Source organism: Rana temporaria, chromosome 6 (assembly GCF_905171775.1).
Source record: "Rana temporaria chromosome 6, aRanTem1.1, whole genome shotgun sequence".
NCBI classification, from domain to species: Eukaryota; Metazoa; Chordata; class Amphibia; order Anura; family Ranidae; genus Rana; species Rana temporaria.
The window spans coordinates 117,979,453-117,995,495 of NC_053494.1; the positions used below are offsets into that span (position 1 = coordinate 117,979,453).

At 40.7% G+C, this 16,043-nt stretch overlaps 1 protein-coding gene across 1 annotated transcript in view; it reads left to right on the plus strand.

The window, feature by feature from the left end:
* Positions 1–16,043, plus strand: part of LOC120943753 (cytochrome P450 20A1) — a 51,295-nt gene that overhangs the window by 11,267 nt on the left and 23,985 nt on the right. The window contains exons 4-8 of the mRNA XM_040357252.1: positions 2,030–2,175; positions 5,479–5,646; positions 7,313–7,391; positions 11,056–11,171; positions 15,910–15,964. Coding sequence (XP_040213186.1) covers positions 2,030–2,175; positions 5,479–5,646; positions 7,313–7,391; positions 11,056–11,171; positions 15,910–15,964 — 564 coding nt within the window. The remainder of the gene's footprint in view (positions 1–2,029; positions 2,176–5,478; positions 5,647–7,312; positions 7,392–11,055; positions 11,172–15,909; positions 15,965–16,043) is intronic.

The window sequence follows — 16,043 nt, forward strand, 5'->3', positions numbered from 1 at the left end:
TACCAAATATTACCTGGCTGCTGTATTTTACAACATAAACCTGTTGCCACAGGATTTTAGGAAAGGTCAGAGATCGGTCAAGTTTAAAGCATACCTAAATATAATATATTGCAGCTTGCCAGTCCTTTGGTGTACTAGCTGCATTGATTTCCCTTTTTAGGACTTTTATTTTACTTTTAACTCCTTTATTTTTTACCTGGTGATCCTGCCAATAGGACACTTATTGATCCAGGGTCAAAATGCTCATTAACAGCACTGTATCTTTGAAGTGGTGTTCCCACCATAGGCTGATGGAGGTTACAAGGGCCCCCATTGGCAAGATCAACTGGTATTTTTTGTACTTGCAGAAAGTGTTCTTTTCCTGAAAAAAGAAAACAAATGCAGCTATCGCATCTACGTACAAATTATGTGAAATAACCTCTAAACATTGGGATTATATAGGCAACAAATAACAAATTATATATAGAAAAATACATAAATGTATTAATACAAAAAAGAGTATTGCATTATATAGAAGACATAAAACATAGAATAAATGAAGAATATGAAACAAATGATACAATGCCAGAATTCAAAACCTCCAGAGATTTGGAGACATACTTGATATAATCTTTTATAAGCATATGCATTCCCTTGAAAATCGCAGTGCCGTCACTGGTTCCTCCCTTTTAGTGTCTCCGTGTGCCTTTAAGAGTCCCAACTCACATTGGAGACTAGGATCACTATCCAATATTATGGCGCTTTAAATACGTCTAATGAATAGAACCTAAAAGAGGAAGGACTTGTAAGTTTCAAACAGACATAACCCATAAACAGGCTGTGCTTGATGAACTTACCCCATAATCATGGGAAAATCAAGGTGCAAAAAGAGGCATCCAGAACTCTGTTCTAACTATGTTGCCAGCAGACCTGCATGGAGCTCCTCAGCAAACCAGCCGAGGAGAGGGAATGACGCCATGTAGTCTCCCTGGCGTCCTTTTAAACCCCACTCTTCCACCCTATTGGTTAGACTGGATCATGTGACCACATCAGCTGGACGATGTGTCACTGGTATCCATATCGACACTGCACGCCCCCTGAGGAAGAACTATTTTTACCTGTTTGAAACGCGTTGGATTAGCCACTGTTCGACTGTCTCCAAACCTCTGGAGGTTTTGAATTCTGACATTATATCATTTGTTTCATATTTTTTCATTTATTCTATGTTTTATATCTCCTATATATGCAACACTCTTCTGTATATAATTAGTTATTTGTTGCCTATATAATCCCAATGTTTAGAGGTTATTTCACATAATTTGAACTTTCAAGGGATGATGGCAACTTCGTGTTTTTTTGCATGAGTTGATCTAATTCATATCACATCTACGTACTGTTAAAGGGGTTGTAAAGGTAAAAGTTTTTTTACCTTAATGCATCCTATGCATTAAGGTAAAAAAACATCTGACAGCACCGCCCCCCCCCCCCCCCCCCCCCCCCCCCGAGCCCCTGTTTCACTTAACTGACCGTTCGAAAGTCCCGGGCGCGTGCTTGTCGTCTTGCCAGGTGCCCAGCCTGGCCGTTGATTGGCTAGGCTGGCCGGATTGATAGCAGCGCAGCCATTGGCTGGCGCTACTGTGAATCGCAGCGGATGACACGGCGAGCCGGGGGGCGGGGCCGAGTGATACAGTCAGCGGCTATGGCCGCTGCTGTATCACGGGAGCGCGCTCGCAAAAGCTTTCCACCATGCGAGGGAGCTCGCATGAACGTGGAAAGCTTTTGCGAGGAGGAGCCGAGACAGCCGCCGAGGGACCCCAGAAGACATGGATCCAGGTCACTCTGTGCAAAACGATCTGCACAGTGGAGGTAAGTATAACATGTTTGTTATTTAAAAAAAAAAAAAAAATGTTGACTTTAGTGTTCCCTTAACATGCAATATTTAAAATTGTTGTTCTTGGTTTTAGATATGCTTGGGAACATAATACACAACTTTTAAGTTGCTTTTAGATATATATGTCTCTATTGATAAATATCTATTTTGCCTTCTTAGCTGATCCATTTCAGATGATGCTGAAATCTCTCTTGGGTTACCAATCCGGAGTTATTGGAGAAGCAGCTGAAAGTCATATACAGAAAAAGCTTTATGAGAATGGAATAAACAAATCTTTACAAAGCAACTTCAGTGTAATAATTAAGGTACTAATTCTTGGTTTGAGCATTTTAACCATACAGTGTCAAGGCAAATATATGTTGTTGCAGCAGTCATTTGCAGGCTGTAACTATACACTTTCTTTAGGACTCTTGTAACCTAGCAACACAGTCTCTAAAATACATGTTTTATAATTACATTACTGTCTGTGATTAATAGAATATTGACCCTTTTCAGAGTTGCAGGTACTGCTAGTATCTTCAGCATTTAGCACTCCTGTGTGTGCTGAAAGTCTGCCTCTCCTTGCTGTGATTTCACGCTGGCTGCTCCAACAAGAGTGCTCTGTAGCAACACCCCAGGGAAGCCCGAGTATTTCTTTGTTTTTGGGTAAAGTTTATTAATGCATCTTCCAAAAAAATCAATGATCATCTCTAAGGTGATTCCACATTCCAGTTTGTACCCTCTAATTATTAGGATTTCCCCTTATGTGTGTTTTAATAAGTCAGTTTGTCCATAGCAATCAACCGGGTCTGCTTTATGCCCACAAAAGCAAAAACAAAATCTAAAATCAATGACCCATTTTACATTTCTAAAAGTAAGTCTTGCTAAAAAGCAGAAGCAAATATTTGCCAAAAACCCCTCTTCTGCTCTCCCCTCTTAAATTTGTTTTGTTTGTTATTAGGGACCAGAATTTACTGTCTGGGCCAATCCTTGCCAATTTACATCCCCCTATCCAGTAAGAGAGCTCTAAGCGGCAACTGGATCATTTACACTGGGCAGAGGGATGACCTTTGACTGTGCTTTGGTCAGAAGTTGTTGTCAGGCCCCAGTGAAACTAGTTTAAAGCGGAGCTCCACCCTAAGGTGGAACTCCCGCTGATCAGAACCCTCCCCCCCTCCGGTGTCACATTTGACACCTTTCAGGGAGGGGGGTGCACATACCTGTCTAAAGGTATTTGCACCCACTCCTGGCTACACACTCTCGGGCAGACTGCGGGCATGGCGCCACCTCCCGTCCCCCCCCCGGTTGTGTTCGGCAGGCGTAGCGCGACTCGTGCATGCGCCGTAGGGAACTGGGCTGTGAAGCCGGAGCGCTTCACTTCCTGGTTCCCTCACCGAGGATGGCGGGGGGGGGCAGCAGAGTGACGAGCGATCAGCGTCGTCCGCAGCAGAGAACGAGTGGACTCCAGGACAGGTAAGTGTCCTAATATTAAAAGTCAGCAGCTGCGGTATTTGTAGCTGCTGGCTTTTAATATTTTTTTTTTCAGCGGACATCCGCTTTAAGAGGGAGGACAACATGTTAAAGCTAATAAGGCTGTTACAGTGCATCTTGTGGTGTCTGCACTTAATTGGAATTTCATTTTTTTTTTTGCTAAAAGGTTTGGGCTAGATTGACACACATGTCCAGTGCAAATTGTATGTCTGTCTTCACTGCGAATAAAAAAGGCATTTGTTTCAGCGGTTTTTGATATACGTAGTAGATTAAGGGTGTCAACTCCTGTAGTAGGAAAGCAATTCATGCTGAAATTTTGATTTTAATCCTGAACTCAATGAGCCAAGGAAACGGATACATTGTGTAGAAACACACGGTCTGTCTTCTCTCCTTTGACAGCATGGGGATTTGTATGTTTACACACATAAATCCCTGTGCTGCCGCTCATGCACGCAATTGTGGCCGACGGCCCTCTGGTGGCTCTCCTGCTTTGAACCTGGTCCCGGGCAAACAGGCGTCTCTTCTTCCTGCTGCCAGCCAGAAGCTCCCAGGGGGGTGCGGACCGGCAGGCTGATGGAGGAAAAACCTCCCTGCAATCCAGAGAAGACCTGGGCCAGGAAGTACATGCAAGCAGCTCCTAGTGCAATAGTGTCGTGGGGACTGTGACAAAACTACAGGGGTCCTGTTCTCCCAGAGTTTAAGGCAGCGGTGGGACTCGCAGCCCTGTTCCTCCCAAACTGGACGGAGGGGTGCGCAGGATGAGGAGAAGGTACACTAAGGGCTCCTTCAAGATGGCCCTGAGACAGAGAGCGTCCCCTTAGGTTCCTTTATGCTCCTTTCCCATTCGTCAGGAAACACAAAAAACTGAGGGAGGGGGCCTGGAGGACTGCCTTTAAGGTCTTGACAGACGTACTTCCTGTCCTGGAGGGGAGAAGGCCTATGTCTGAGGCTTTCCTAGAAGACGAAAGGGAAAAAAAACTATATAACTTGGTGTTACTAAACCCACAACCGTAAAATCAGTCTGTATATGCAGTAAAGCATTCTTGTTATACCCACTGTGGAACCTAGAAAGTTAACCCTCTGCATTGTGTAAAAGGGCTGTTTGGTCCTGTCTTCTCTGATCCTCCCCTTCTTTCAGTGTCCCCAATCCCTCTCCTAAAAGAACATAGCCTTTGGGGGTCACTCTGCACATTCTCAGTTTCGTGTGTATTCCTAGAGAGGTGTGTGTGTGTGTGTGTGTGTGTGTGTGTGTGTGTGTGTGTGGTTTTTTTTTGGGGGGGGGGGGAGAGTGGCCCTGTGCTGATCACATGCAATCGGCTCTGTCCAGACAGAGGGTCAGGGGTCCTGCAGCATCACAGGACAGTCAGAGTAGAATGAAAACTTCTCCTTCAAGATTAAACAGACACTAATGGAAGTCACACGACTGCTATATACTGCTGATGAGAAAAGGCATTTAGCAGTTTATATTTACTAAACCAATTATATTTCCATATTGTGTGTACTGTGGGAGACCAGATCTGGTGAATGCAGGGTCCTGGGCTTAGTAACACTTTAAAGTAATTTATAAAGCTCTGAATTTTTTTATTTAATAAAATAATGTCATACTTGACACCTGCTCTGTGCAATGGTTTTGTACAGAGTAGCTCCAATCCTTCCTTCTCTTCTGGGGTTCTCTGCCGGCGTTTCTGCTTTTTTTTTTTGGTTTGTAGGTGGTGTCACCATATTCTTTGTGTTAGGTCATTTTATTAGCAGCCAATATGTTCTATATGTTTTGAAATACTCTGTATGTTTTGTGTAAATACATTTACATATATTTTTTTTTAAAATGTTGTGTTATGCCTAATAAAGTCAATCATCTGCCAACTTATTCTTGTATAACTTAATCTATCGGGACGTGGCACTGTCTTACCTTGTTTTCATATCCACAGTTCCACTCTGTGATGATTTGCTTTTTAATTACATATGCTGTCATCTAGTACTATAACCCACTGTATTTATTTGCAGTGTATTGATATAAAAGGCTGAACTTCCCAAAATCTCAGTAGCTACTATGCATACAGTTTAAGTTCCTATGTACTACTTGACAAGGACCTGGGGAACTTTGTAATACTGTACCAAATAGACTCTTTATATTGCAGCTTTCAGAGGAGTTGCTGGCAAAGTGGAGTTCCTACCCTCATTCTCAACATGTCCCCTTATGCCAGCATATGCTTGGGTTCGCCATGAAATCTGTCACTCAGACTGCAATGGGAAGCGGCTTTGAAGATGAACAAGAGGTCATTCGTTTCCGTAAAAATCACGATGATGTGAGTATAGGGGATTACAACCCAGCTTTAACCTACCTTGGCATAATAAATAGAATATAAAATCTAAATTTGGGTAACGGCTCTCTAGCAATCTCTCACCCCTTTATAACCTATTCAATTGCTGCTCTTCCCCATGAACCCTCTCCCTGGAGTAAATCCCTGGTTTACCACCACAGTCCAATCCTCTATTGAACCTTTTCTCCAAAAACTTTCTTTTTCTTTTCAAAACTTTTTCTTTTTCTTTTCAAAACTTTCTTTCTTTTCCTAAACTTTCTTTGTTTTTTCTTTCCTATCTTTCCTCATACCCTCCTTTCCTATCCCCCCTTCTGATTATTCTCGGCAGCACCGTGCAGTCATCCTTTCGCCCCATTCCCTGGTAGCTCTTTTTCTCTACTTTTTCCATATCTTCCCCTAAAGCAGTAGACGCTGTGTTTTTTCTTAGTGCATTTGTTCTGGCATCTGTGTGCACTCCCCCACTGAGTTTTGATTCAGGTATGTTTGTTAACAAAAATCTCTTAAGTGTTTTATTGATTGGTTTGCGCAAAAGTTATAGCGTCTACAAAATAGGGGATAGTTTTATGGCATTTTTATTAATCTATTTATTTTTTTACTAGTAATGATTTTTATCATGACTGCGACATTATGGCGGACACGTCGGACACTTTTGACACCATTTTGGGACCATTGTCATTTTTACAGCGTCAGTGCTATAAAAATGCACTTTTTACTGTAAAAATTACACTGGCAGTGAAGGGGTTAACCTGTAGGGGGGCATGGCTTGCCGTGACACGTCACTGATCGCTGTTCCCGATGACCGGGAACACGATCAGTGACCGTGTCACCTAGGCAGAACGGGGAGATGTTGTGTTTACCCGTTTAAATAATATACAATTATCTTTCTCTGGGAAACCCTGTGCAGAAAGTTCTCCCATGCAGTGGTAACCACCTATATAACAACTTTGACCTTAAAGTGATTGTAAACACTCACATATTCTCAACTTAGTGACTGGCCTCAGGTGATACCCAGATTAAACAAATCCTACTACATAAGTTGTACCTATTTTATCTACAGCTGTCTTTTCCCCTTCATCCATTCAAAGTCCAGAATTTCCATAGGAGCTCTGAGAGGAAAACTTTTCCTGGTGTCAGGAAAACTCATCAGAAGTGACTCATGCTTAAAGCAGAGGAAGGAGTCTGTGGACAGAACTGACACTTGGGGATATGCTTTGTTCATATATCATGTCTGAGGTATACAACCACTTTAATGAATTTAGGCTTAAAGTATGAGATGTGCCATTGGCGGTACACATCTTCACCATAGGGGATAAACATTAGGACTTGGAATGTGTGCACTGTTATCTACCAATGGCATACGATTAAGAATATCAATGTAAAGAACATCTGCTTCTGTGGTCTGTGTTTTTGAGATGGCATTGTACCTCTCAGAGGGCATAGTACTTGGCAGCAGAATGACAGTTATGGATTCCTTGGCAGTGCAAAAGGAAGTGTGGGTTTGTAGGTAAGGTCTTGAGAATTTTAGTTAGTCATGAGATATGCCTATTTACTCGCACACAGATATAATATGTGCAAATACCTTGTAACATAATTAAAGAAGAGACCTTCCACAATGTCTTTCTTAATTCTTGTGTATATCTGTTCCATTTAGATTTGGTCTGAGATTGGAAAGGGTTTCCTTGATGGCTCAATAGAAAGGAGTCCCAGTCGGAAAAAGCAGTATGAAAATGGTGAGCTTATAGAAGTTCTATTCACTGCAAAGATTGCCCGTATGCTCCTACATCTCTAATGCCACGTACACACAATCATTTTTCAGCATGTTAAAAACAACGTTTTTCAGCCTCTCGAAAAAAACGTTGTTTTTTCCAACTTCATCATTAAAACGACATTAAAATAAAAAAAATGCTCTAGCAAAGCGCAGTGACGTACAACGGCACTATAAAGGGGAAGTTCCATTTGGATGACGCCACTCTTGGGGCTGCTTTTGCTGATTTTGTGTTTGTAAAAGACGATTTGCGCTTTCCTGTCTGTTACAGCATGATGAATGTGCTATCTCCATTATGAATGGTAGTTTTACCAGAACGAGCGCTCCTGTCCCATAACTTGCTTCTGAGCATGCGCGGGTTTTTAACGTAATTTTAGTCCACACACGATCATTTTTTACAACCCGAAAAACGACATAGTTTAAAACGTTGTTAAATGCAGCATGTTCGAATTTATTTATTTTTGTCGTTTTTCAGAACCCCGAAAAATTATGTGAAGCCCACACACAATCATTTTAAATGACTTTTTTTTTAAACGTCGTTTTTTTACATGCCGAAAAAATAATCGTGTGTACGCGGCATCACACTTGGCTTTACCAATTCTAATAAGTAACTCTTGTGGTTGTGAAATTTTAAAAGACTTCTAAACCCAAGAACAAAACTTGAATATCTTTCAGCTAACCAGTCTTTGATGTGGTGACTTTGTTTATTTTCCCTGCATTTTTTTTCACTGCAAATACAGAAAAATATCTGATCTTGCTACGATTCCTGTCCTTGCAACTTCCCGTTTACTGAACTAAAAAAACAAACCACATTATCAGCTTTCCTAGCTATCTTCTGTAAACTACAGAGCGCCTCCTATCTGTGCAATAGAGGGGAAGGATGTATTTATAGCTTTGGATCAGGCCTAAGGTGATAAAGCTGTTTTTCTGTAAATACAGTACAGTGAGTGAGCGTTGTCACTCTGGAGCAAGAAGTGTGTTACTTCCAAGATCCCCATGTGAAAATATAAAAAAATAAAACCTTAAAAAAATAAATTTTAAAGCTACTTCAGCCAATTTATAAAATCCATAATAAGCTGCAATATGTTTTACATTTTTGATTTTGGGTGTAGATATGCTGAATGTTTAGCTTACTTTTTTTATTGTTCCTCAAATCCACTGATGTTGCTTCTGTGCTGCTCTGCCTATGCTTAGAGTGGGGTTACACCCTTCTAGTTATAGAGTTTTGACTTTGACTGGCAGTGATGGCAAAGGCAATGCTTAAAGCGGACATTCACCCAATAAAATGGCTTCTATGCACCTGACCCCACCCCCATAAAGTGTTTCTGACTTTTTTTTACACTTCTTACTTTTGCATCTATGCACATAGATATGCTGCAAGGCTACATGATCCATTAGAGACCCGTGGCGCATGTACTCATGTGTAGGTGTTTCCAGCGCATATGTGAAGGTATCACAGGTATAGTGGTCGTGAACCTCAAGGCGTGCGTGCATGCATAGTTAACCTATTCAACCAGTTAAACCAATAACTGGTGGGAACTCCCCATGCATGTGCAAATGTGCCACATGTCTCTGCTGGTCTTCAAAGAAATGGTTAACTTGGGAGAACTAGGAGTTGGTCTTACCTGTAGCTCAGTTTTTAAGACTCTTTCCACAACGACATTACTTTTTTTCAATTTGCTTTTTCTTGCTTAATTTTTATCTAATACAGAACTGGGATGTGGTGAGAAAAGCTCATACTCTTACTTTTGGTGGATTTGTATCTGAAGGAGTCCCCATTTTTGAGAGTACTCTTCTAGAAGCCCCAGTTTTCAAGGCCACCATACCTAAAAGCCATACAAGCCATAGAAGCTTGCAGAAGCCCTGCAGTATGTATCTTGGTTCTAGAAACCAATGCTTCAAACCACAGAAGTTGGTCACGTGGATCAGGTGACCATCAGTTATGTTATCTCTAATGAAGGGGGTGGAGTTCAGCATAGTTGCTCTTTCCCTTTTTTTTTTTTTTTTATTAGAAAAACCTTTATTTGAAAAATCCATATAACATACAAGTTATGATTATAAGCTGTGTGCAGTAAACAAAAATACAGATTGCTCTTCCCCTTTTAAATAAGAATGCCATGTATGTAGATTTTATACATTGGTCCAAGCTGAAAAAAAATGTAACAATGTATCTATGAATATACCATACCTGAAAGATTCCCCCTGGAAGCCACTGAAGTAGACACTGCAAATCCAGTGATCTCCACTTGCTTTCAGGTCGGGTGCAGAACACCCCAAATCTCCACCTCGTTCCATTTGAATGCTTTGCGTTCACCCAGAACTCCCCTGTTGTGCTATTGTGTTCTGACATCCTTTAACGCACAAAATGTTTAGATTCCGTAATTTTATATAAGCTTTGGGCTGTTTTTTAAAAACCAAATTTTGCCCCTCCCTTGTCACCTCTCAGTTCTTATTAGAGCTGCACGACTAATCGCGAAAAGATCACGATCTCGATTTACCGACCCCCCCCCCCCCCCCCCCCCCCCCCCCCGCGCGATCTCCAGGCTGGATGACCCGCGATTTTCGGGTGCGGCCATAGGAAAGTCCCCGGCTTCAGCCTAGCTCCGGAGCGGCGGCCATCTTGGTACACCCGGCGGTGGCTGTCTCGTCAGGAAGTGACGTTTGATCGCCGCCATCTTGCTCCACCCCACGCCGCCACATAAGCTCCGTTTTGTGTTGAAAATAACTTTAAATACATTTTTGAGAATAGTGAGAGAATCATGATCTTCATTTTATGCAAAAGAATCGCGATACTCATTTTTCCCAGAATCGTGCAGCTCTAGTTCTTATTGGTGGTCTTTTATTGTGATGGGTGGCCTAAGAGCAGGAGAGGAAATGTCTAAGGCTGGCCATACATTGTACAATTTTCCTTTAGATTTACCAAAACCATATAATATGAAGTCAAACCTAAACCCTTTTCAATTTGTATGCAGTCGGGCAGCCCCTTGCACTGCATAGTTGAAGGTGAATCCAAAGGAAATTGAATAAGTGAATAGTATAATGTATGGTCAGCCTAAGTTTTTAAATGTGAGAGATACAAATAAAAAAATGGGTGATGATTATTTCATTGTTGTTAAAGGCTAAACCTCCAACTTGATATTAACTCTTTAACATTTCAGTGACTATACTAGAATCGCCTCCCTCAATATTTGCAGAACAGAGTATGATAATTAAGATCTTTCATATCACCGCCATCATGATTTGCATTTCTTTAGCTGTGAAGAATCTCAGAAAGAATGTCCACATGAATGAAGCTCCTATTGCAAAGGATCTCTCCATTCCGACTTTCAGTTCTATGTAGACTTCTGGGGAAAAGGAAAAAAGTCAGTCATACTAATAATACATTTAGATTTATTGGGTCCTTCCTTCAGTCACTAACAGTGGGGAGGACACCCAAATGTTCTAATATTGCCAGAATCCTATGTTTTAACTTGTTGGCATCTTTATAATTTTCATACGTGACTGCAGATTAAGGTGGAGCTAGAACCCCTAACAGCATTATCTTGGTTGAGTTTTACCATAAAAAGTTTTATGGAAAGGCTGTCCTTTATCAGATTAAGAGAAATAATCATTTCCTTTTGTGGTTTAAGCTCTGATGGAGATGGAAGCTCTGCTAAAGAAAGCTATTAAAGAGCGACGAGGGAAAAATCTTGGACGTCATGTGTTTGTGGACGCCTTACTACAAGGGAACCTTAGTGACAAGCAGGTACATAAGCAGCTATCAGAGTACAGTCTCTAAGCTTGCCATTAACCTGTTTCTCTTTTCATTTTTTGTTCTTGCTTTCAGTGCAGTTCTTATCAGGCTAACCTAACTGAAATCTATTTATAGATCTTATCAAGGAATTTCTCACTTTTGAAATGTTTATTTTATTATTTTTATGTTACCCATTTGACTGTAGCCAGTCTGTGGGAGCCAGATTTCTTGTTGGTTGGTAGGGGGTTTAAATACTTATTTGAATCCCTAAACTGCAACTCATTTTATAACACTTGTATCGTGTTTTTTTTTTTTTTTTCCCTGGATTTTTGTTTGATATTCTGTCTCTATCGTTTAAAGTACACCTATGATGACAATTCTAGACCCTTTGCTTCTTTGTAAGTGGGCACACTTACAAAATCTTCATGGGATCAAACAATAGTTTTCACCACTGCACATGTAAAAATCTGATTATATATATATATATATTTTTTTTTTTTTTACTAAATAATTACTTAGAACCCCAAACATTTTTATATTTTCTGAAAGCAAAGGCATAGGAAAAAAATTATGGTCGTTGCAATTTTTTAAATAAAAAGATATTTGCCCAGTGATTTTTTTTTTTTCAAATGCAAGTTTTTTGAAAAAAATACACTTGAATATTGGTGCACACAATATACAGTAAAACCTTGACTTGCAAGCATTATTCGTTTTAGAAACATGCTTGGAATTCAAAGCACTTGTATATCAAAGCGAATTTCCCCATAAGAAATAATGGAAACTCAAATGATTCGTTCCACAACCATTTATTCATAAGTCCTTTAGTTTATAGTCCATATAAAAAGATTATAGCAATGTGATAGGTTGTATAACCATAAAATGTCCATCCACAAATGGCAGCCTCCACAAGAGGAATAGAAGCAAAATCCAGCAGGAGCTACAGAGTATAAAAGAAAAGTGTAGCACTATGGTTACATTTAATGAAGGTACAACATTAAGCAACTCGCATAGTTGATGATTAAAAGAGGCACATCTAAGTATGCAGGCCTCTGGGGTAAAGCTGTCCACATAGCCCGCATTCACATCTAGGCGTTTTTACGCCTGTAGCGCTACGCCGCTGCCGCCAGAGGGCTGGAAACACATTTCCCTCTATGGAGATGGTTCACATCTCCACGCCGAACGCCTGCCGGACCTTTTTTTCAGCCGTCTTTCGGCGTTCGGCTAGGAGATGGGAAGCATCTCCATAGAGGGGGGTCAATCTGGGGCACATCTAGGTGGACAATACCGGCGTTTTGTCGCCACAAATCGCGGTACAAAAAACGCCGCTATTTGTACCGCGATTTGCGGCTACAAAACGCCGCGATTTCGTCCGCCTAGATGTGAATGGAGCCATAGACCATCCTCCACCCCGCCCGGTCTCACCGATGTCGATGTGCAGTCGTGACCGTGAAGACTACGCTGCAGTAGAGTGATCTGAAAGCGAAGCTTGAACCGCTCATGGAGTGCAGAGTGGAAGGGACGACTTTGATGGCGGTGAGGAGGATGGTTTATGTGGACAGCCTTACCCCAGATGCCTGCATACTTAGATGTGCCTCTTTTAACCACTTCACCCCCGGACCATATTGCTGGTCAAAGACCAGGCCACTTTTTGCGATTCGGCACTGCGTCGTTTTAACGGACAATTGCGCGGTCGTGCGACGTGGCTCCCAAACAAAATTGGCGTCCTCTTTTTCCCACAAATAGAGCTTTCTTTTGGTGGTATTTGATCACCTCTGTATTAAAAAAAAATGTTTTTCCTCAGTTTAGGCTGATACGTATTCTTCTACATATTTTTTGTAAAAAAAAAATCGCAATAAGTGTTTATTGATTGGTTTGCGCAAAAGTTATAGCGTTTACAAAATAGGAGATTTGTTTATGGCATAAAAATTTGAATATTGTGCAAAAGTTCATTTATTTCATTAATGCAACTTAAAAGGTGAAACTAATATATGAGACTCATTACATGCAAAGCAAGATGGTTCAAGCCGCTATTTGTCATAATTGTGATGATTATGGCTTACAGCTCATGAAAACCCCAAATCCACAATCTCAGAAAATTAGAATATTACATGCAACCAATAACCAACAATATCGGACCTCTGAAAAGTATAAGCATGCATATGTACTCGGTTTGGGCCCATTTTGCAGCAATTACTGCATCAATGCATGGCATGGAAGCTATCAGCCTGTGGCACTGCTGAGGTGTTATGGAAGACCAGGATGCTTCAATAGCGGCCTTCAGCTCTTCTGCATTGTTGGGTCTCATGTGTCTCATCTTTCTCTTGGCAATGCCCCATAGACTCTCTATGGGGATCAGGTCAGGCGAGTTTGCTGGCCAATCAAGCACAGTAATCCCACAGGCTTCTGATGTTGTTTGTTCAGGAATGGCTTGACAAGAGGAATACGACATTTGAAGCCCATGTCCAGGATCCGTCTGTGTGTGGTGGCTCTTGATGCACTGACTCCAGTTTCAGTCTATACCTTGTGAAAGTCCCCAACACTTTTGAATGGTCTTTTCCTGACAATCCTCTCCAGGCTGCGGTCATCCCTGCTGCTTGTGCACCTTTTTTCTTCCACACTTTTGCCTTCCACATAACTTTCTATTAATGTGCTTTGATACAGCACTTTGGGAACATACAACTTATTTTGCAATTACCTTTTTTGAGGCTTTCCCTCCTTATGGAGGTTGTTAATGATGGTTTTCTGCACAGCTGTCAGGTCAGCAGTCTTTCCCATGATTGTGATTCCTACTGAACTAGACTAAGAGACCATTTAAAGGCTCAGGAACCCTTTGCAGGTGTTATGGCTTAATTAGCTGATTAGAGTGGGACACTTTGAGCGTAAAATATTTCACCTTTTCACAATATTCTAATTTTCTGAGATTGTGGATTTGGGGTTTTCATGAGCTGTAAGCCATAATCATCACAATTATGACTAATCACGGCTTAAACTATCTTGCTTGGCATGTAATGAGTCTATCTCGTATATTAGTTTCACCTTTTAAGTTGCATTAGTGAAATAAATGAACTTTTGCATGATATTCTAATTTTTCGAGTTTCACCCGTATGTTAAACTAATAATTTGTTGAAGCAACTATTCATTTTATGACCGCATTCTGTCCTTTTGGGGTAGTAGTCAGATCTTGCCTTGGGAATCTTTGCCCACTCTGCCTTGCAAATCGTTCCAATCGATTGGTTTCAGGCCCGAGATCTGGCTGGGCACTTGCAAAACTTTTCTTTTCTTGTGCTGAAGCCTTTCTTCTCTTCTGGGAGGCTGTCGAGAGGCACACAGCAACATTAAAATAGCTGCAGGAATTTCTGGCAAATACTGGTTGTGTACTACATGTGAACACAATTTCCCCCATTCTTCATATGTTGGAACTGTGAGGTAGGCTGGTAACATCCACACCTAACTACATTTTGCAAAAACCTACATCAAGTCTGCCAAATCATTTTGGAAAATCTATTCAGATCTGGTTAGACCAAGATTGGACTTTTTGGCTATATTTCAATATGTGGTACAAAACCAACACTGCACATCACTATACCCACAGTGAAACATGGTGGTGGAAGCAGTATGCTTTGGGGCTGTTTTTCTTCAGCTGGAGCTGAGGCTTTAAGTGGAGGAGGGACTTATGGAAAAAAAATTCAGCAGAAAAATATGTTTGGAATGAGCCAGCCAGAGCCCAAACCTGAATACAGTTGAAAATCTGTGAGGTGACCTGAAGAAGGCTCACTGGAGATGCCCTCACAATCTGATAAATTTGGAGCACTTTTGAAGGAGTGGGCAAAAATTCCCAAGGTGAGATATGCCATGCTGACTCCTACCCCAAAATTGTCGATCAGGGCTACTCTATAGCAGCAGCTGGGTATCTGTTTAGGATGGTTTGATCCTTGTTTTATAGTGTGTGTGTGTGTGTGTTCTATACCATTTTAGAATCCTACCTCAAAAGACTAAATGCTGTAATAAAAACAAAAGGTGCTACAACAAAGTATAAGTTTTAAGGGTTGCATATTATGCAACCACGTTTATTGTAGGCTTTTGTTTGTGTGTTTTTGTTTTTTAGATTTATGTTTGTTTATATTTGTACAGCATAGATTATAGGTCACATTAGAAGTGGAAAAAATTCTGAAGTGATTTATCTTGGACTGATTTATTTTTTTACATATCTCAAAAACCTGGCATTTTACAGGGGTGTGTCAGCTTTTTACATCCTATATATGTCTATATCACCAGCCAGTAGGTGTAGCTCTATGATTTTTTTATTTATTTTTTAACACCGTTCTCAGCCTACTTCTACTTGCTTTGTTAAAAACTCCTGGTTTTCAGTGCTAAATTGCTCAAGTTAAAATTTACATACACGACAAATGACTTGTGGCAATTACCTATTTCACCACCTCTGGCAAACCCATTCTGCTGTGCTTTCTGTCTTGAAAATTCCTCACCCTCCCCCAGCAGTGTATTTCCAATTTTGATATAAAATTTGAGAAAACCCCTCCTATGTTTGTGTGTTGCAAAAGTGGAAATACACTTAATTATGTATGAAGGTGAACAAAATATAACCATTGAATTCAAACCATTATAGTTTCACTTTAAATGTTAGTTGGCTGAATAGTGTTAGGCAGTTGTCACTATTTCATCAGGTTATCTTATCATGTGTGCACATGCAGATACAGTAATAATCCTGAAATCTGACATTTGTTTTCTTCAGGTCTTAGAAGACAGTATGATATTCTCTTTAGCAGGATGTGTGATAACTGCAAATTGTAAGTATTCGCTGTTCTGCAAATTTTTGAGATCACTGTGCATTTCTTAAAAAACAAATATGATTCCTAATTTTTCCTT